The 21552-nt window shown below is 41.5% G+C and overlaps 1 protein-coding gene across 13 annotated transcripts in view; it reads left to right on the forward strand.

Annotated features, from left to right (window-relative positions):
• Positions 1–21552, forward strand: part of DTNA (dystrobrevin alpha) — a 366042-nt gene that overhangs the window by 287442 nt on the left and 57048 nt on the right. For 11 of the 13 annotated variants that reach the window (XM_082258701.1, XM_082258699.1, XM_082258694.1 and 8 more), the window contains 3 exons: positions 4493–4570; positions 9225–9317; positions 11022–11109. In XM_082258701.1, coding sequence (XP_082114827.1) covers positions 4493–4570; positions 9225–9317; positions 11022–11109 — 259 coding nt within the window. The remainder of the gene's footprint in view (positions 1–4492; positions 4571–9224; positions 9318–11021; positions 11110–21552) is intronic. The other 2 variants (XM_082258695.1, XM_082258696.1) reach the window with 1 other exon arrangement.

Below are 21552 nucleotides of genomic sequence, written 5' to 3' on the forward strand. Positions count from 1 at the left end.
TCATCCAGGGGGTGCGACATCTGGCTCCGCCAGTGCGTGCGCCGATACCACCCTGGGATCTTAATCTAGTATTGTCGGTTCTTCAGAAACCTCCCTTTGAAGATATTAGGGAGATTCCTTTACCTACGTTGTCCCAGAAGGTGGCCTTCTTGGTGGCCATCACTTCTGCACGCAGGGTGTCAGAACTGGCTGCATTATCTTGTCGTTCCCCATATCTGGTGGTTCATAGAGATAAGGTGGTTCTTCGTCCGAATCCATCCTTCCTACCAAAAGTGGTTTCAGAATTTCATCTGAATGAGGAAATTGTATTACCTTCCCTGTGTCCTAAGCCCAGCCATCATCGGGAGTTTTGCTTTACACTCCTTGGATGTGGTTCGGGCGATCAGGGTATACTTGAAAACGACAGACTCGTTTCGCAAGACGGATTCACTTTTTGTGGTCCCGGATGGACCCAAAAAGGGGTTGCCTGCATCCTGCCGCGACTATTTCCAAATGGATCAGACAGACGGTGGTACAGGCTTATTCCATTAAGGGTCGGGAGCCCCCGTTCCCTGTTAAGGCGCATTCCACTCGGGCACTGCGTCATGGGCCTTTCGCCATCAGGCGTCAGTGGTCCAGGTGTGCAAGGCGGCTACCTGGTCGTCGGTGCATACCTTTACAAAACATTATAAAGTTGATGTAATGGCATCGTCTGATGCCTCGTTTGCCCGCAAGGTTTTGCAGGCCGCAATTTGAGGAGACCAGTGGTCTACCTCGAGGGTTTTTTTCCGTTGGAATTTTTATTTGAGTCTCATTCTTTGTTTATAATGAGCCTTTAAACTTCTAGTTGGCACCGGTTGGGCCTTCTAGATTGGATTTTGATTTCTGTCAATCCCACCCCTCATTTGTGGCACTGCTTCTGGACGTCCCTATTGATGTGAATCAAAGAGGACTACGTCTGTCAATGAGCGACAGAGAAAATTGGATTTTTGTAAGATCTTACCGTAAAATCCTTTTCTCTTAGCTCATTGACAGACGTAGTACCCGCCCCTCTATCATTGAGTTGGGTTGGGTTAAATTCTCTGACACTGCTGTATAACAGAACTGATTCCCTGTAGCAGAGAGGGGGAGGATATGCCCTCTGGGACTGCCCCTGGGGTGGAGCCAGAACGTTTTTTCTTTCTGCCTAGTCCTACTCCTGCGGAGGCAGCATAACCCTATTGATGTGAATCAAAGAGGACTACGTCTGTCAATGAGCTAAGAGAAAAGGATTTTACGGTAAGATCTTACAAAAATCCAATTTTTCACTCTTTTGGTATGTGTTTTTGCTGGTGTTGATTCTCAATGTCTGGATGTCCTTTCTAAAATATAATAACACAAGCTTCATAAAATTCAGCAAATTTTGATTTCGGTTTTTGCAGCAGCCTCCTAAGTTATATTCTTCTCCACAGAAGAATGCATTGATTTATAGGAAATGAATCAGGCAATAGTTATCAAATTAAAAAAGATATTCAAAAACATATTAAATGCAGGCTTTTTTGACATAACCAAACAAATGTACAAATATTGGAAATAAACATTAGTTTTGTATTTGTTAACTTAATACTGTTTCAGTATTCAATTAATTTCAAATTTGTATAGTATTTGTGACAGTATTTTTATTTCACATAAAATGTAACTTGTCTCCAGATTTATTTCTGGATGTACAGTCTATTATGGAAGAACATGTTGCATGATTCTATTAAAGCAAATCCTTGTATTTTTTGAGTAAAAGTTTTGGTTTGAATTACACTTTAGCTTCATGATAGTACTGTTTAACATATACATTTCTGATTATTTGGTATGTTTGTATAAATTATGGATCCTGCTATAGTAGAGAAACACAGTGCCTTGAAAAATTATTCATACCCCTTGAAATTGTCCACATTTTGTCATGTTACAACCAAAAACATAAATGTATTTTATTGGGATTTTATGTGATCTATCAACACAAAGTGGCACATAATTGTGAAGTGGAAGGAACATGATAAATGGTTTTCAAAATTATTTACAAATAAATATGTTAAAAATGTGGCGTGCATTTGTATTCCACCACCCTGAGTCAATACTTTGAAGAACCACCTTTCGCTGCAATTACAGCTGTAAGTCTTTTTGGGTATGTCTCTTCCGCTTTGCACATCTAGAGAGTGAAATGTTTGCCCATTCTTCTTTGCAAAATAGCTCCATCTCTGTCCGATTGGATGGAGAGCATCTTTGAACAGCAATTCTAAAAGTCTTGCCACAGATTCTCAATTGGATTTAGGTCTGGACTTTGACTGAGCCATTCTGACACATGAATATGCTTTTATCAAAACCATTTCCATGTTTAGGGTCGTTGTCCTGCTGGAAGGTGAACCTCCGCCCCAGTCACAAGTCTTTTGCAGACTCTAACAGGTTTTCTTCTAAGATTGCCCTGTATTTGGCGCCATCCATCTTCCCATCAACTCTGACCAGCTTCCCTGTACCTGCTGAAGAAAAGCATCCCCACAACATGCCACCACCATGTTTCACAGTGGTGTGTTCAGGGTGATGTGCAGTGTTAGCTTTCCTCCACACCTAGCATTTTGCTTTTAGGCCAAAAAGTTACATTTTTGCTTTATCTGACCAGAGCACCTTCTTCCACATGTTTACTGTGTCCCCCACATGGCTTCTCACAAACTGCAAACAGGACTTCTTACGGCTTTCTTTCAACAATGGCTTTCTTCTTGCCACTCTTCCATAAAGGCCAGATTTGTGGAGTACATGACTAATAGTTGCTCCTGTGGACAAAATCTCCCACCTGAGCTGTGGATCTCTGCAACTCCTTCAGAGTTATCATGGGCCTCTTGGCTGCTTCTCTGATTATTGCTCTCCTTGCCCGGACTGTCAGTTTAGGTGGACGGTCATGTCTTGGTAGGTTTGCAGTTGTGCCATACTCTTTCCATTTTTAGATGGTGGATTGAGCAGTGCTCTGTGAGATGTTCAAAGCTGGGGATAGATTTTCATAACCTAACCCTTTTTTTAACTTCTCCACAACTTTATCCCTGACTTATTTGGTGTGTTCCTTGGCCTTCATGATGCTGTTTGTTCACCAAGGTTCTCTGAAAAACCTCTGAGAGCTTAACAAAACACCTGTACTTATGAGATTAAATTACACGCAGGTGGACTCTATTTACTAATTATGTGACTTTTAAAGGCAATTGTTGCACAAGATTTTAGTTAGGGGTATAAGAGTAAAGGGGGCTGAATAAAAATGCATGCCACACTTTTCACATATTTATTTGTAAAAAAAAATTAAAAGCCCATTTATCATTTTCCTTCCACTTCACAATTATGTGCCACTTTGTGTTGGTCTATCACCTAAAATCCCAATAAAATACATTTACATTTTTGGTTGTAACATGACAAAATGTGGAAAATTTCAAGGGGTATAAGTACTTTTTAAAGTCTCGGTAGCGTGTGCTGTAATGTTACTGAAATTTCTCTGCCCTTTGTGTTTGTCATGTTAGAAAGTTATTCAAAAATAAATTGTGCAGACTGATAAAATTGTATAGTATATAATTCAAACTGGGTTTGAACTTAATTAAGATGTAATTTACTTTTTTCCAATTTAAAAAAAAAAAAAAACTCCTCTAGGCACCTTTGCTTATGGTATTAAAAGTAATCTGGCCAGAGCTACATGTATCTGTCTGTAGGAAAGAATTAAAAAAAAAAAAAAGCACCTAGTTGTAGAAGGTCATACATTAATAATACATTGACCGGTCTCTGCTGGCATTGTGATCCATCTATTGCCAGCTTTAGGCAGGCCACAGATGCCCAACAAAGGTTTGCAAAGAAGGTTGGAACAACAGACGGGATAGAAGAAAACAACACAAACATCTCTGGCATTATTTGGCAGAGAGGTGAGAATAACTATAACCAAGCAGTGACTGTCTTCTGTTAGTGAGCCTGCTGTAAATTGGTAAAAGGTACAGTTAGACCACTAGATGGAAAGGCCTCTTGTAAGGTAGTGTTGCTAGCACTGACTGGCTGAATAAGCCCTGCATGGTCATTAGTCCATAAGTGAAAAGGCAACTTGATCTGGAATCATAGATTTGTAAGATAGAACATCTAATTGTGGTTGCAGTTTATAAACATTCAGATAAAAGGATTGAATGTGAAAAGGACACTAGGTGAAACCATTCTTTTACTGCAAGGGAAACCAAATGTATCACATTTACTGGATGATTTAGAAGACAAGTTAAAGTCATTGGCAGAAAATAGCTTTCTCATTTGTTTCATGCAACGCAAAGCAGCATCATTTTATGTTTTAGTCTTGCTTGGATAAACATTACAGACAGAGTCTGTTCTGCATCCCTATTCCTTTCTGCATTTTATTTAATGTTGTATCTGTTTTCACTACATCTATGGCCAGTTGTGTACTTGTCATTCTGAAAAGTGTCATACCATTTTTTTCTCTGTGCCTTTGTGGTTATTGCGTTGTCATGATACTCAGGTCTTCCCAAAAGACCCCTGAAATAGTACAGAGCCAACAGCTGGCTAAGGCAGCTCCAGTGCTGCTGAAAGGAAAGGGGTAAGTTACAGCTGTGTGGTGCAAAAAGTTGCACTTGGACAACTAACATGGAACATGCAGTGGTTTGCTTTAGTTCAACTAAGTAGAATTTATATGTCATTAGTTGGATGCAGATTTTTTGTATTATAATTGCAATTCTGTATATAAACCTTTATATCAATAAAGTCATAAAAGGTAAACTATTACATACTCCCCTTCTATGCAGCACCATTTGTCATGATCAGGGGTCAGGCCCAAAGACTAATTGCCATAGCAGTAGCGGAACTACCACCAACCAGCAGAATAGGTACACAGGCAGTTGCCCTGGTGAATGACGTGGGCTCACCTGAGTTACAGAGTCTAAGCACTAACCGGCGTTCACCAGAGCTCCCGATGGTGGAGATGGACTTTGCTGTGTGTTAGTACCAGGTAGCGGTCCTCAGGATCGCCCCACCAGGAGGTGAGCTAACTGGGGTCCAGTAGCGGATAAGTAGGCGGGGATCAAACAGAAGTGTGGTCAGTAAACAAGCCAACGGTCAAAGATTAGTTGCAGGTTGGGATCAGGCAGTAGTTGAAGAACAAGCCAAGGGTCAATATCGAGGGTAGCAAAAAATGGAAGGCAGCAGGAAAGACAAGAGTGAGATACTGGCTGGAGAGAGAACAATAATCTTGCAAACAGGAAGTGAAATAAAGGAGCAACGAGTTCAAGGTAAACAAGGTACAAGACAGGATCATTCCAAGAATTTTCCAGGAAACTGTTCAGCATTCAAGGTAGCTTAGCAAGAAGAAACATTGCCTGACACAGCAGAGGTTTCTGGGGTTCACATCCTTGCCCTGACACCCTTAATATAATGGTGCAAGTGCAGTATACACAGCAGCCAGTGGGGATACAATACTGGTCTCACTTCAGCAAAGTGAATTTGGTTTTGTTACTAAAGGAATACTATGCTTTACACCAAACCATGGGTTGCAGGAAATGAAATTGAATGATAAAGGGTGGGGTGGGGTTCGATCACCAGGGAGACTGATGTCTAGGTAGGGTAACACATTCTACTGTAATATATGCAACAAGGTGTGGCCAAACCCATCAGAATGAAGATATTGAAACAAAGGAGATCAGACATTAAGGAATTTTCTGGTAATGTAAGTGAGTATATGTGTGAGCTTCCCATTAATAATGGTGCCTGTGTCTCATATTTTTAACGTCTGTGTAAGGTAACACGGATAGTCCCCATGAGCTTGGAGATTCCTTGTCTAGTTGCTAAAAATATATTCATGACAATTTGTTATTTTCCTTCAGGTTTAGTTAAACAGGGTATTTTTCAGTTTGATAAGGCTTCCCACCGGTTTCTAGTCAAGTAAAAGTGAAGTTTAATGCATATATACAGAAAGATTACGGACTTTGGTCCAAAGTTTTTAAAAATTACAGTGGCAGTGCCAGTACATATAGGACATAGACCCTGAGGAAGAAGAAGCCCAAGGATCTAGTAGTGATTAGGTTGATACATATTAAAGTGGAACTTGAAATAGTATAAACACTTATTTTTAAAGCTATACCTGCAAAAAGGCCATCATGAAGTAATCTATCAGGAGCTAACGTTCTGACTAAAGTTCCACTGTAAACTATACTTGCAGGGTAGCTAGTGTGTTAAAAGAATTCTTGGCAACTTGCAACCAGATTAACTCTACTTCCATCTGGTCCATTGTTCTTCCCAGATTTTCTTGCCACATATTCGTATATGAAAGTTTAATGAAATTGTTGGGAGCATCTCCTTTCAAAGTTAGATATGACTATAGCGTGTCTCAGATTTATCTTTCAGGGGAAAGCAGAGAAAATAGGAGATCTGAATGTATCTAAAACCTTCAGAACTTGGTGCCTTCCAAGACTCCTGGAGGTAGTCAAATTTTAACCTCCGTGAAGGTGTATAGAATGTATGCTTATTTGACTGTTTGACCAGAATTTAAATGTGTGGGGCTCCTCGTTTGGTTGGTGGAATAAAGGGAAATGAATTATTGCCAATAAGGATAAATAGGAGACCTTATTCTACTAGAAAATGTACCCACATTGTTTCAGGGATTGGTGTAATGTCAGGTCAGAAACAGGAGGGTGGTATTGGAGTGATAACCATATTCTATTTTAGATTGCCAGAAAGTTTGTTCAATATAAAACTAGGAAAGCTGCTCTAGGTCTCATATCTCCCCAAATTTGCATTGCTTATTACACAAGCTATGACTTTGAATAGGTATTGATAATACCAATTAGGTATATACATAATAAAGAAGTTTTATGTAATAAGATATGTAATTTCCCTGCATGTATTTTGCCTACCCAAGAAAAAGAAAGGGAATTCCAGGTGCTCAAGTGTTCCCTATAAAGGCTTGTATAGTAGGTTAAAGGGAGGGGATAACATGAATCCCCAATTAGGCATATCATTTTTCATACGCTCCTAATAACATTTTGACCTAAAATGTAACCTTTTCCTTTTGGAGGAGATGGTAAGTAATGGGTTGCCAGCACACCTGAATCCTCATGGTAGGAGTTCATAGTTACTTCAACAAAATGTACCATGAAGCGCATTTAAGCTTAATGCTTCAGAGACCGCACCATCTGTTTTTGATGGACATTCTCATGTCTTAATTTAACTTTAAATACAACACTTTGCTGCTTGACTGAAAATACATGAAAATAAACAATATGCTAAAAGTCTGGGACAGTATTGGCCTAAAGGGTGAATAGCGAGATTATCTGCTAGTGTTGTTTTTGGGCAACTTGGGTTAGTGACCTCAGTCCTTGAGTTTCCAGGTGTACATACCTACTGCAACCATTTCATTTATATATACAGAATCTCACAAAAGTGAATACACCCCTCACATTTTTGTAAATATTTTATTATATCTTTTCATGTGACAGCACTGAAGAAATTACACTTTGCTGCAATGTAAAGTAGTGAGTGTACAGCTTGTATAACAGTGTATATTTTCTGTCCCCTCAAAATAATTAAACACACAGCCATTAACGTCTATATCGCTGGCAACAAAAGTGAGTACACCCCTAAGTGAAAATGTCCAAATTGGGCTCAATTAGCCATTTTCCCTCCCCAGTGTCATGTGATTCTTTAGTGTTACAAGGTCTCGGGTGTGAATGAGTAGCAGGTGTGTTAAATTTGGTGTTATTGCTCTCACTCTATCATACTGCTCATTGGAAGTTCAACATGGCACCTCATGGCAAAGAACTCTCTGAGGATCTGAAAAAAAAAAGAATTGTTGCTCTAGATAAAAATGGCCTAGGCTATAGGAAGATTGCCAAGACACTGAAACTGAGCTGCAGCACGGTGGCCAAGACCATACAGTGGTTTAACAGGACAGGTTCCACTCAGAACAGGCCTTGCCATGGTCAACCAAAGAAGTTAAATGCACAAACTCAGTGTCATATCCAGAGATTGTCTTTGAGAAATAGACGTATGAGTGCTGCCAGCATTGCTGCAGAGGTTGAAGAGGTGGGGAATCAGCCTGTCAGTGCTAAGATCATATGCTGCACACTGCATCAAATTGGTCTGCAGGGCTGTTATCCCAGAAGGAAGCGGGTGTGGCAGCAAACAGTTGAGGAGTACAAAGACAAGTGTGTCTTGCCTACAATCAAGCATGGTGGTGGGAGTGTCATGGTCTGGGGCTGCATGAGCGCTGCCAGCGCTAGGGAGCTACAGTTCATTGAAGGAACCATGAATGCCAACATGTACTGTGACCTATTAAAGCAGAGCATGATCACCTCCCTTCAGAGGCTGGGCCCCAGGACAGAATTCCAACATAATGACCCCAAACACTCCTCCAAGAAAACCACTGCCTTGCTAAAGAAGCTGAGGGTAAAAGTGATGGACTGGCCAAGCATGTCTCCAGACCTAAACCCTATTAAGCATCTGTGGGGCATCCTCCAATGGATGGTGGAGGAGCGCAAGGTCTCTAACATCCACCAGCTCTGTGATGTCGTCATGAAGGAATGGAAGAGGACTCCAGTGCTCCAGTGGCAACCTGTGAAGCTCTGGTGAAAAATAATGGTGGTCACACAAAATAATGAGACTTTGGGCCCAATTTGGACATTTTCGCTTAGGAGTGTACTCACTTTTGTTGCCAGCGGTTTAGACATTAATGGCTGTGTGCGGAGTTATTTTTAGGGGACAGTGAATTTACACTGTTATACAAGCTGTACACTCACTACTTTACATTGTAGCAAAGTGTCATTTCTTTAGTGTTGTCACATGAAAAGATATAATAAAATATTTACAAAAATGTGAGGGGTGTACTCACTTTCGTAAGATACTGTATATGGGTTATATATTTTTTCTTCTGCCACTGGTTCTGTTCCAGGTTGTGTTTATTTACCAGAAGGGAAAAATTAAATAGGAATTCACAGCACAATCAGTTTTGCCAGTTGCTGTTCCCAGATGGCTGAGCTTTTAATTTGATTAAATTAGGCTGGTACATAAATGTAGTTATTTTCCAACTAACCAGAGCATGTATCAGTCTTGCTCAGAGGAGAGAGAATTTACTGCATGTTTTTCTTTCCTGATTCTGCCCATTAACTTACGTCTTTCCAGTTTGTGGTTGATTGTGGTACACTTTTGTATTGCTATTTCTGATTCCTGGTAAAGTTTGATGCATTTCCCAAACCTTCTCTTAGGTTACAGTACAGCCTGGATGTGGCAGACAGGCTGGCTGATGAACATGTTCTCATCGGGGTATATGCCAACATGCTCCAGAACAACCTTTCACGGTTAGTTACGGCTTGGCATATCACTTGTTTTCATAGAATGGATGCTGTAACATATGCAGCTCACTAGCCAGGCAAACATAGACCACCAGGTCTTATAATGACTGTATAGCTTAAGTGATTGATGCACTGAAGAAATGTAGACTTGTTCCTTACATAACATTAAATAATGAATCAATCAGAAAGTTACTGTGCCATATTTATTTTGTATAATTTTTTTTTCTATTTTCATCTTTGTTTCTCCAATGATGATGATGACACTGTAACCCCTGTGCAACATACAGCTGAAGTGTTTAATGCATGATATGGAATAAATTAGCACACTTGAAGTCTCCTCAGACTCTTGCTGGAATTTTCACATTATAACCTGGTTCTATGGTGGATACACTGCTACTGGTAAAATAATGAACATTTCTCAGTTATGATACATTTTCTTATAAATATGGAACGTAATGGCATTTTAAAGTCTGGCACATTACTTTATATACTTGCTAAGATTTACACTGTTCTGTGTGACACAGCGCACATGATAAAACATGTGTAACAAGCCACATGGGAAAAAATGGGACAGGACCCTAAACTAAAAGTGACCTTTTATATGTATGCCTTAAGCTGTCTGGGCTTCCAGAAACCTTGGTAACTTAGGACGGATGGCTGTCAGCAGCTGTGAAGTAAATGCACATTGAATATAAACTGTGTTTTGATACGAAGTACGAATCAGTATTTTATTGTGTATGTACAAAAGAGACATTAAAGTTGAGTGCCGGACCTGCTGTGTACACCATACTTACTGTTTACATTTGATGTGTCTCTTTTGTGTACCTACCTTTGCAGTTAAATGTTTCTTATTATTATCCTGGACTACATCATCTTCTCGTTGGGTTTGAATTTTTTGTTTAGACGTGTGTAGTACAGTTTGTTAGTATCAAATCTACAGTTTTCTTGTGTTTGAAGATTATTAATATTTTTCATTACAGGTTCCTACTAGCACCATCAATTTATACAGTGCTTTACATATACATTGTACATGCACGTCAGTCCCTGCTCTCAAGGAGCTTACAATCTAAGGACACATAGCATTCACAATGCAATAATATGTTTGCTGCAATGATTTCTACATATCTGCTGTGCTTTTATAAATTGTCTACAGTATTTCTTTGTAAGATGCCATATAAGCAGGCATTAATATTTCTGACTAGGCGATATCCGTTACTTTGTACTACAGGTACATAATAGGCTCCCAATTTATTTAACTTTAAATTATCATCCAAAACTTTTTTTTTTTTTTTTGTACAGTTTGGAAGGTTTAAAATCACAATTTGTCTTGCTTTCTATAAATCTTTTGAAGAGATTTTCCTACACTTACCCTGCTTGTAAAATATGGTCAAGGTGACTGATTGTAAGAGGTGATATTTCCAATCTCTCCATAAGGAGATAAAAGTATTGGATAGCAGGCCAAGAGTTAAAACCTCTGTCAGGTTTTTATTGCTGATTTGCCCTAACTTCCATTGGTGACTGGGGAAAGAAAGGGGACATTTTCTTAATGGTGACACAAATGGCAATAACAAACACAAACCTGACAGACGACGTAACCCGTCCCCCTTTTTCTTTCCCGTTATGTTCAAGCATGCAATTTGTAGATTTGGCATACAAATATAAAAGTATTTATTTTTACCATGTGTTCCTGTTGTGTGATCCTGTACACAGAATGCTGGACAGTCCCAGCCGCCTAGATGAAGAACACAGATTGATCGCCAGATATGCAGCAAGGCTGGCAGCTGAGACCTCTTCATCAGTAAGTTTGTTTTGTTTAGAGTTGGAAAAATCACATATGTTATGTTCTTGATAGACTACTTTGATTTCAGATGATTCCTGCTGACCCAGATGAAATTTAAGCCATGGGTGACCCTGAAAGCTCCACCCATCTTGACAAAAGTCCGTTTAAAAAATCAACTGAGCCGGGTGGAAGATTTTTGGATGTACACTGACTGCATCCTACTAAATGCAAATTATTTAGCAGCACCAATGTATACAGGCAGCCGTGGGTTTTATATCTGCTTTAGTTGCTTTAATACAATAGGCATTAGTGGACTGTGCAAAAGAAAATTGAGCTATAGATGAAGACCTTTGTAAGATAAGAAGTTGGATAGCAGTAATTTTTTTATCGTACATCACGGGACACAGATCAAGCCATAATGATGACTATCTGGGTTATATGCCACCTATAGGTGAATGGATACTTTCAAACCAATAGACAGTAAGTTCCCCCTATATAACCCCTTCCACACAGGAAGAACCTCAGTTTTTTGTCTTGAAGGTGATGGTCATGGCTGTTTAAAAGCTCTTCAACCTAATGATGTCCCAGTAAAGGGGAGTTGTGAATGGATCCATTCGAATGGCTAAGCGCTAAAAGGATGGCACCCGAACCTTGGATGGAAGGAACAAGGTCTTGCCTGTAATACGACCTGCTGGACCCTGAAAGTTGGAACCCTGGTTATTATTCCCAAGCAGTTTTCCAGCAGGGTGCTGTACAGGTCCAAGGGTGTGGACCCCATTATAAAAAAGGGGGACCCGGTCCTTGAAGGCCTAGAAATGACAGGGCCCGCCGTGATGGGTGAAGATTGGGTCCTGTTTCAGGATCCTGCGGAGGAACTGGTAAGTTTTTTTTTTTTTTTTTTTTTTCCCTTTCTTTAAAAAAATAAAAAATAAAAAAGAGGTGACAGGGAAAAATATGTGCACTATTACCACTCCAGAGCCTGCAGTGCTGTTTTTCCACTAGGGGTCAGTAGTCTCTAGGCGAAGATGCCTTGTATAGAGTTGCCTTGTTGAGGAGCTTAGCTTTGCCACACAGCTTGGCAGACCACAAGGTTTTTGAGCTCGCACATGCAACAAACCTCCGGGCGTGCGCACGGAAAAGCATGCGTGTGACGTCACGAGCGTGCAGGTGGCACGCTTTGTTGGCTTGAATGGCGGGCAAAGTTCGCAGAGCTGCTGGCGGAAGTTGCAAGGAACACCCAGAAGGTTTTCACTTACAAAGCCTCTGCCTCATCCTTTGTCACAAAGGATGACTTGGCATCTGCCTTGGCTAGTTTGAAGGTTAAAATAGCCAGAATGATTGCCTTTGTATCCCGGGGGAAGGAAACGGGTTAGCTCTCCCTCTCGAGTTTAGTCCCAGCAGGGATCCATCTGAGCACCTTGGACACTTGGGCCCAAAGGGGGGACCCCTGGGTTAGAGCCAGAGTGGGTAGAGGATATTGAGGAAGTAGCTGTGAACAACCTGGAAGAGGGGTAGGCTGGAGATTCCCCTTTAGAGGAGTCAGGAGCCATTTCCAGCCTCTCACTTTGAGGTTGCTGATTCAGTCTCTTACCGAAATTGTCTGCGCTGGTTTTAAATTGCCTCCATTAGAGGTGTCAGGAGCCGCCTCCTCTTCATTGGGCTCCTGACGCCCTCAGCAGAGTTCACATGCTTTCCCTTTACACCTTTTACTGGAACAGCTGGTGTATGCAGATTGGGATCACCCTGATAGGGTGTTTATGCCTCCAAAAAGGTTTTCCTTGCTATATCCTATGAAGGAAAAGTTCAAAAGAAAGTGGTGTATGCCTTTGATAGATGCTGCTATTTCTTCTGTGAATAAAGCCTTTCCGGTTGACAATGCCCAGGTATTTAGGGACCCAGCAGAAAAAAAGGAGTCCTTGCTAAAAGTCTCATTTGCCATTGCCGGGTCGGTGGTCCAGCCGGCAGTAGTGGCAATATGAATTTGCCTGTCCTTAAAAGATCATTTTAAGAGGTTGGCTAGGAACCTGCCTACTCAAGGGGAAACTACTGAGGAATTGGTGGAGCTTATCCGTGCCTAGTGTTTTGCAATAAATGCTCTCAAGGATTCTATTCAACAGGTGTCTTGCTTTGCACTTCTCTCAGTACACATGGGCAGAGTCTTGTGGCTGAAGAATTGGTCGGTGGAATTGCCATGTAAGAAGTTACTGACTAGATTCCCATTCCATGGGAAACGTCTATTTGGTGAGGATCTGGATAAATATATCTAAAAGATTTTAGGTGGAAAGTGCATGCTGTTGCCTGTTAAAAGAAGGAATAAGCACCCATATTTTGAGGTCCCTAGTGTTCCTGTGCCTCCTAATACGTCATCTTCCAGAGTATTTTGATGGCCTCAGCTGTCAGGGTTTAGGAGACGTCAGTGTCAGAATAAAACCCTTGGTCCAGAGGCCTGCCAAGTCTGCTTTATGAAGAGGTTCCCCCACTCACACGGGGGGAAGGCTTCTACAATTCTCAGAGGCTTGGGTAAAGGTAGTACAGGACAGGTGAGTCTTGTCCACTGTGGCTCAGGACTACAAGTTTGAGTACAGGGAGTTCCCTCCCTCTTGGTTTCTAGTTTAAAATATTCCCACAAGTTCAGTGGAAATCCTTGTTACAGGCCCTAGAATGCTTGTGGGTACAGGGCGTGATTGTGGAGGTTTCCGACCAGGGAAAGGTTCACGGGTTTTTACTCAAATCTATTTACAGTGCCAAAACCAAATGGCGAGGTGAGATTCATTCTGGATCTCAAAGCTCTGAACCAGTTCTTGTTCGTTCGGTCCTTCCGCATGGAGTAAATTTGTTCAGTGGTAGCTTCTCTGGAGGAAGGAGAATTTTTGGCATCCGTAGATATCAAAGATGCATACCTGCATGTGCAAATTTTCTGGCCTTATCAAAAGTTTCTGCGTTTCACAGTTGGGCAGTGTCATTTTCAGTTTGTGGCCTTGCCATTCGGCCTAGCCATGACTCCCCGGGTGTTTACAAAGGTCTTAGCCCCGGTGTTGGCATTCTTAAGGTCTCAAGATCTCAATTGTGGGATATCTAGACGCTCTATTACTCAAGAATGGATCAGGCCCAGGGCTAACACGGAATGTGACCCTCACAGTCCAGTTTTTGGAAGACCTAGGTTGGATTCTAAACATAGAAGAATCAGCATTATGGCCATTTTAGGTTCTAAAATATCTGGGCCAGATTCTGGACACAGCTTAGGCAAGAGTTTTTTTGCATCCAGCAAAAATGCGGGCCATAAGAGGTCTGGTCCAGTTCATAAGAGTGAGGAAATATCCCTCTATACGGCTGTGCATGAGATTGCTGGGCAAGATGGTCTCCTCGTTGTAGCCAATCCCTTATGTGCAGTTCCATTCCAGGCTGTTCCAAAACAGCATTCTGTCTGCTTGGAACAAGAAGCTCCAAGCGTTGGATTATCCAATGGTTTTGTCCCCAAAGGTGAGGCAGGATCTAATGTTGTGATTGATACACAACTATTTAGGGAAGGGGGGAGTCTTTTCTGCCAATAATCTGGAAGGTAGTGACCACGGACGCCAGCCTATTGGGTTGGGGGGCTATTCTGGAGAAAGCATCTGTCCAAGGAAAGTGGTCTCTCGTGGAAAAGCTCTAACCCATTAACATCTTGGAGATCCGGGCAGCTCGGTTGACACTTGCATTTTGGACTGCCAGGCTGCTGGATTGTCCTGTCAGGATTCAGTGTGACAATGCCACTGTAGTGGCTTATATCAACAACCAGGGAGCACCAGGAGCCAGGCAGCCCAGAAAGAGGTGAACTACATTCTAGAATTGGCAGAGAAATACGTACCATTTCTGTCGGCAGTATGAATCCCGGGGGCTGACAACTGCCAGGGAGACTTTCTAAGTCGCCAGCAGTTGTATCCAGGGGAACGGTCCCTACATTCTGAGGTATTTCAAATGATTTGCCAATGTTGGGGTACCCCAGACCTAGATCTATTGGCATCCAGGTTCAACAACAACGGACAAGATTGTATTCAGAACCTGGGATCCAATCGTTCTCAGAACAGATGCGTTAGTGATCCCTTGGCATCGGTTCTCCCTGATCTATGCCTTTCCTCCAGTCCAACTTCTGCCACGGCTGCTGTGCAGAATACAGGTTGAGGGGAGACCGGTGATCCTGGTGGCTCCGGCCTGGCCCAGGAGACCTTGGTACGCAGAGATTGTAAAATTGGCAGTAGGGGAGCCATGGTAACTTCCATGCCGTCTAGACCTACTTTCCCAAGGTCCCATATTCCATCCTGCTTTACGGTCGCTGAATTTGATGGTCTGGCTATTGAGACCAGAATCTTGAAGGATCATTGGATTTCGGGTCCGGCTGTAGCTACATTGATAAACGCTAGGAAGCCCATCTCTAGAAAAATATTCTATGGAGTTTGGAAATCTTACATCTCACATCTTGCATCTCTTGGTGTGAGTCCAAAATATGGCATCCTCACAAGTATGTTATTGGAAGAATTCTTGGAATTTAGGAGTGGAATTGAAGCTGGCATTGGGTACTATCAAGGGGAAGATCTCGGCCTTATCTAGTTTCTTTCAGAGACCGATAGTGACACAGTTATTGTTTCAAGCATTTCTGCAAGGTGTGATTTCCCATGGCTCCGCCGGTCAAGCCGCCCTTATGCCCCTGGGACCTAAATCTTGTGCTCTCTGTTACAGACGCAGAACAGAACAGTTTGAGCCTATCAGGCCTATTCCCTTGGTTATCTTGGTAAGGCTTTTTTGGTCGCCGTAACCTGGGCTTGAAGGGTGCCAGAATTAGCGGCCCTTTCCTGTGCCAGGACAGAGTGCGCTTGCGTCCCCATCCAGCCTTTTTGCCCAAAGTGGATTCCAGTTTTCATCCAAAAAATCTACCTTCCTTTTTTCCAAATCCTTAGACCACAGAAGAAAAATATTACATTCTCTCGGGCAATCAAGGTCTATTTGAACTGATGCTTTTTTTGTCCTACGAGAAGGGCCTAAGAGAGGCCAGGCAGTGACAAGTTTGACTACTTCTAAATGGATTTGCATTGTTCAGGCATAGGGTTTAAATAAAGCAGGGATCCTCAAACTATGGCCCTCCAGCTGTTGTGGAACTACACATCCCATGAGGCATTGTAAAACTCTGACATTCAAAGCCATGACTAGGCATGATGGGAATTGTAGTTCCTGAACAACTGGAGGGCCATAGTTTGAAGACCCCTGATTAAAAGGGTAAGGTCCCACCCTTTAGGTTAAAGGCGCACTCTACCAGGAGGGTAAATGCTTCATGGGCAGTGCATCATCAAGTGTCTATGGCTTAGATTTGCAAGGCTGCTACTTGGTCTTCAGTACATACATTCACTAGGTTCTACCAGGTGGATGGTAGGGCTCAAGAGGGGGCTCAGTTTGGATGAAGCGTGCTACAAGCAGCAGTATAGATTTTTTTTTTTCCGAGGGTGGTCTTGGGATTACTGTGTTCCCTCCCCTCAAGGGCATTGCTTTAGGACATCCCGGATAGTCATTATTATGGCCTGCTCTGTGTCCTGTGAGGTATGATAAAGAAAATTGGATTTTTCCTACAACTTACCTGTAAAATCCTTTTCTTGGAGTGCATCACAGGACACAGAGGTCCCTCCACTCTTTTCTGGGATCTTCATTGCTTGCTACAAAAACTGAGGTTCTTCCTGTGTGGTAGGGGTTATTTAGGGGGAACTTGCTGTCTATTGGTTCGCCAGTGTCCATTCCCCTATAGGTGGCGTATAAGCCAGATAGTCGTTATTATGGCCTGCTCTGTGTCCTGTGAAAAGTATTTCACAGGTAAGTTGTAGGAAAAATCTTATTTTTTTCTATACAGTCATTTTTTTGCAGGACAGAGGGTTTAGGATTAGCCTGGCCATATGTGGATTGAAATGCTGTTCAACTTGCACCTGTACAACTGCCCTGTTGGAAAATTTCTGCTCGATCAGAGCCACCCGCTAGAGCTGGCAGTTCTGATCAGTCTATTTTAATGGGGAATTCTCCCCACTGTGAGAAATACAAAAGCACAATGAGGCAGATTCCCCCAGCTACAAGTGCAGGGATGGGGGAATCAAGTCTTTTTTTTTTTTTTCTGTTCAACCTGCTAGTTAAAAAATAATAGATTTATAGGCTGCCACGTTTTTTTAAACAGGATAAATTGTTTTCAGTCCCAAAAAAATGTGCATATGGCATTTACTAGGACAGTAGTTTGATGTACAAATAGGAGGATAGTAGTGTGCACATGCTATGGCATGCATGGGTTTAACAGTGTGCACATAACATAGATTTAACTCCTTCATCAGTGGGTCCATGTATTAAAGTGTTTAATTTTTTTCTGTAGTTAACAGTTCCATGCTACAACATGGAGGATGGGGACCTAATAACATAATTTCTGTGCCACAAGTAAGACTTTAACCAGCATGTACAAACCTGAAAACAATTGTTTGTAAAAAAAATAAATAAATAAAATGAAAATCTTCCATTATATATGCTTTTTTGCTCGCAGCCTATCTTGAAGAAGTAATATATAAAATATCCCCACGCAGCTACCCAACACCACCAATATCCTGAATACCAAAAAGTACATCACATATGCCTCAAGAGTAATTTATTAAAAAAAAAAAAAAAAACGTTAGCGTTCCACCTCCTATAGTGATGATATAGATGTGTGTGTGTGTATATGTATATGTGTATATATATATATATATATATATATATATATATATAAATATAAAATGTACCATAGCGCTGATTGGTTTGAATGGAAATAGTTACTTTATCATAGTGTAAAGACTATGCTACATTGTACCATATTTCTTTTTACCTATAGTGTACCTCTTGTTTTTTTGGATCATTGTACAAATTTAATAAGAAGCTGATGATAAAAAAAAGTTTACATCAAATAAATCGCTATAACATTTTTGTTCCAAAATTAGCAAGGAAAAAAAAAACACTTCAAATGTCCCTCCACCTAAACGTGTCACAAGCTTCTGATGGAGTCCCACTGGGACGCAATGTGTCAAACAAGATTTGTCCATGACGTCAGCACTAGGGGCAGTTTTCAGCAAAGCTGTGGGGTGAAATAAAGACTGCAGTGATTGCACAGTAAGACCATGCAGTGGAATCTTTGTTCCTCTGCCCCTGGATACCCCCACAGCTGTATCTTACATGCTCTGTGGTGGTGAATATGAGCAGCTGCCACTTTGATGGGTACTTGTCAAAATGCCTAAAAGTGCCTATGTCTGTCTGACCTTTTTGCCCCTATCTCCATTCATAGAGGCCATACTGGCAGTTTTCACAAGGAAAAGTGATCTATGAATGGAGGACAGGCAGATAAAGAAAAAGTCCTCTCCTCTGTTTATAGATAGTTTTTCATTGTGGGAACTGATGGTACGGCTCCTATGAATGGATGAGGAGTCGATGAGTGCCTGTCATGACTCAAGCCGCTCATTTAAACCCTCATAATACCACAGCTCTGGGGGTATCCAGGGGCAGATAAAGGAAGATTTTAACCTAACATAGCAGCCACCAGCACATGGGACACTTTTTTCTTTCATTGTAAGTACCATCCATGGTGCTGTTTAAGAAGAAATTTATAATCACTAAACTTTAGTTTTAAATATGTAAGGCTGCACTAAAGTGGTTATCTTATCATATGGGGTAATGCAGTGACACTGTCTCACCAGGAGCCTCAGTTGTTACCTGTTTTCTGAAAACGAGGAACATCCAGACCAGCAGGGCAATGTGATATAGCAGCAATATTAGTTAAGCATTGCGCCAAGTGTAGAACTATCACTGCTTTGATCATGATTTCGTTAACCCCTGTGTTAAGTATTATTTTTGTACAGTTCTCTCCGACACGACAATGATTTTTTACACATTATTCCCCAAGCAATTACACTTTCAATACATGGTTCTAGTCTGGCTGCTAACTGCTTGACTCTTTCCCCCTGTGAGGTCTTGGAAACGTTTGTTGAATGCTGACATCAAATCTGGCTGTAATATTGTACATCTTCAAACAGCAGGTCATTCTAATGGTGTCAAACCAGAAGAACAGTTGACCAGCATGGTGGGTCTAATTCTTGAGGCAGATAGGGGATGTGAGAGATTTCTTTTGTTGAATTATATTGTTATCAGTAAAACATTTCAGAAGAGCAGCAAGCGTTTATGAAATACGAAATATTAATCCCTAACACAGAGCATATTTTCTGTTTCTCCTTAGTAGATTCCACCACATGTAAGTAACTGATTACTCTGTCAGTGATTACATGTTAAAACTGGGAGTAGTGTTTGAACAGTTTTGTGGCAAGGGGTTCATTGACATGTCACCTGATATGAGGGAATCTCTCTGGCTTGCTGATGAACGTAATGACAATAACGTTCCTTCTGACACCTGGTTAATAGAAAACAATATGAATAACCGAGTACTGAAACTTATTTTGTTAACAGCTACAGAATTTTGAATGTTTGTAAACTGTAGCAGCAAGAGCAAATACAATAGGTTTGATTCAGAAAGATTTCACCCAATAATAAGTATCTTTATTTTAGCCATGTGACTAAGTTAGTTTAAAAAACATCATTACGCTCAACTGAAAATAGCTATCACTCCTTTGAAAATAACTATCCTTATCCTACTGTGTTAGATTTGTAAATTGAGCCTAATGTATTTGATTTTAAAGAGAAATGTTTAAACTTAAGCATTCTGACCACCACCACCAGCAAAGCTAAATTCCATACATCTTTTGACTGATATTTAGGCATTGGACAAAGCCCTGTCCCTGCATGGCTGCCTCCGATTACTTGCCACAAGGACAGGACAACCTTTTACAAAATATAAAGTGTGCAAAAAGAACTTTAGGGGGACGGGGACACCTGTTACCTAAAAGTGGAGCCAGATTAGGGTCTAAGGCAGTGGTGCTCAAGTTGAAAATAAGTCTCCAGTCAAGTACAGCCACCGACCTCTCCAAAGGGCCGCACCATAGCACAGTTTTTTTTTTTGTGCATTGAGGTGCATTGTTTCAAGTTAGGCAGCATATTCAAAAAGAATGTGCTTTAATGCACACCAGCGCCTGAAAATTTTGGTCCTGCTGCATTTTTGCAACATACCACAATATACACTGAAGAGAAAGTTGTCATGTTTGGTATCAATGAACATCAAAAAAAAAAACCCTAGTATTAGTATCAGTGGACACAATAATAAGCCCCTGCATAGGTCTCAGTCGATATAATAACCCCCAGCTTTGGTGTTAGTGGACACAAAAAGCCTCAATATTGGTGCCAGTGACTGCACTGACCCCCAATAATGGTGTAAGTGGGCACAATAATAATCCCCAGTAAATGGTGTCAGTAGACAAAATAATAACCCCCAACATTGGTGTCGTAGACTGCAGTAATTACCCCCTAACATTTGAGTCAGTGGATGCAAAAATACCCCCGCCATTGCGGTCAGTGACTCCAGTAATAGCCCCCGGACAGTAGCAGCACGGTTAACCTTTCTCCTGCAATGGTGCGCAGTAGCAATACTATTTAACTCGCTTCTACATTGGTGGTCAGTGACAGAGTTTGTTTTTAACTCCTATGTTTCATGGTTTAAAGGAAAGTTGATATAATGCTCTTTTGGGCAAAAAGTAAAGTTCCAGCCCTGTCAGCCATGCACATTCAGATGTGAAAAATTGACAGGTGGACTTCCTCAGTCATTAATGTTTGGACACCAAAGGAGTGGTCCTTCACCCCAAAGTGAGGGACAATGGACATGAACCCCTTGACTTCCAAGTTCACCAACAAACTAGACAGGTTTGTCTCCAGATCCAGGGATCCTCTGGTCTTCGCAGTGGTGCCCTGGTGACTCTGTGGGATCAGTTCAACCTGAGTTATACATTTTCTCCTCTAACCAAACTGGTGCAGGCAACCATGGTACTCAGACTATGTCAAGCTTCTGGCAGAAGTTCTGTGGGCCCTCCCAGGCCATTTTACCACCCTGATTCTCGATTGCTGCCTTTAATGGCTTGGCCATTAAAGCCCAGATGCAGAGGGATAGGGGCCTACCTAATTTAGTTATCCTAAAGTAGACTTCCATCGAACTTTACCATTGCACCTGGAAAGTGCATTTCCCACGATGTGAGACTAGAAATTTCTATCCAAGTACTCTGTAGGACGAATTCTACCTTTTCTCCAGGCTGGTCTGGACCACAATTTTGCCCTGAGTACCATCAATGGGGAACTCCCTCGTGAAGGTCTTTGTGCAGGGTGTTGTTTACATTGACCTCCCTATCTTTCCCAGTAATTCAATGGGTTCTCAGCCTGGTGCTGTTAACTCATCATAAGCTGCCTTTTGAACCTGTTTAGGATATTTTTCTGTCCAACCTTATTCACATAGGAAGGAAATGCTCATCATAGATACTCACTGAGAACGGAGCATGTGCCAAG

Source organism: Pelophylax lessonae, assembly GCF_965119305.1.
Source record: "Pelophylax lessonae genome assembly, chromosome: 5".
NCBI classification, from domain to species: Eukaryota; Metazoa; Chordata; class Amphibia; order Anura; family Ranidae; genus Pelophylax; species Pelophylax lessonae.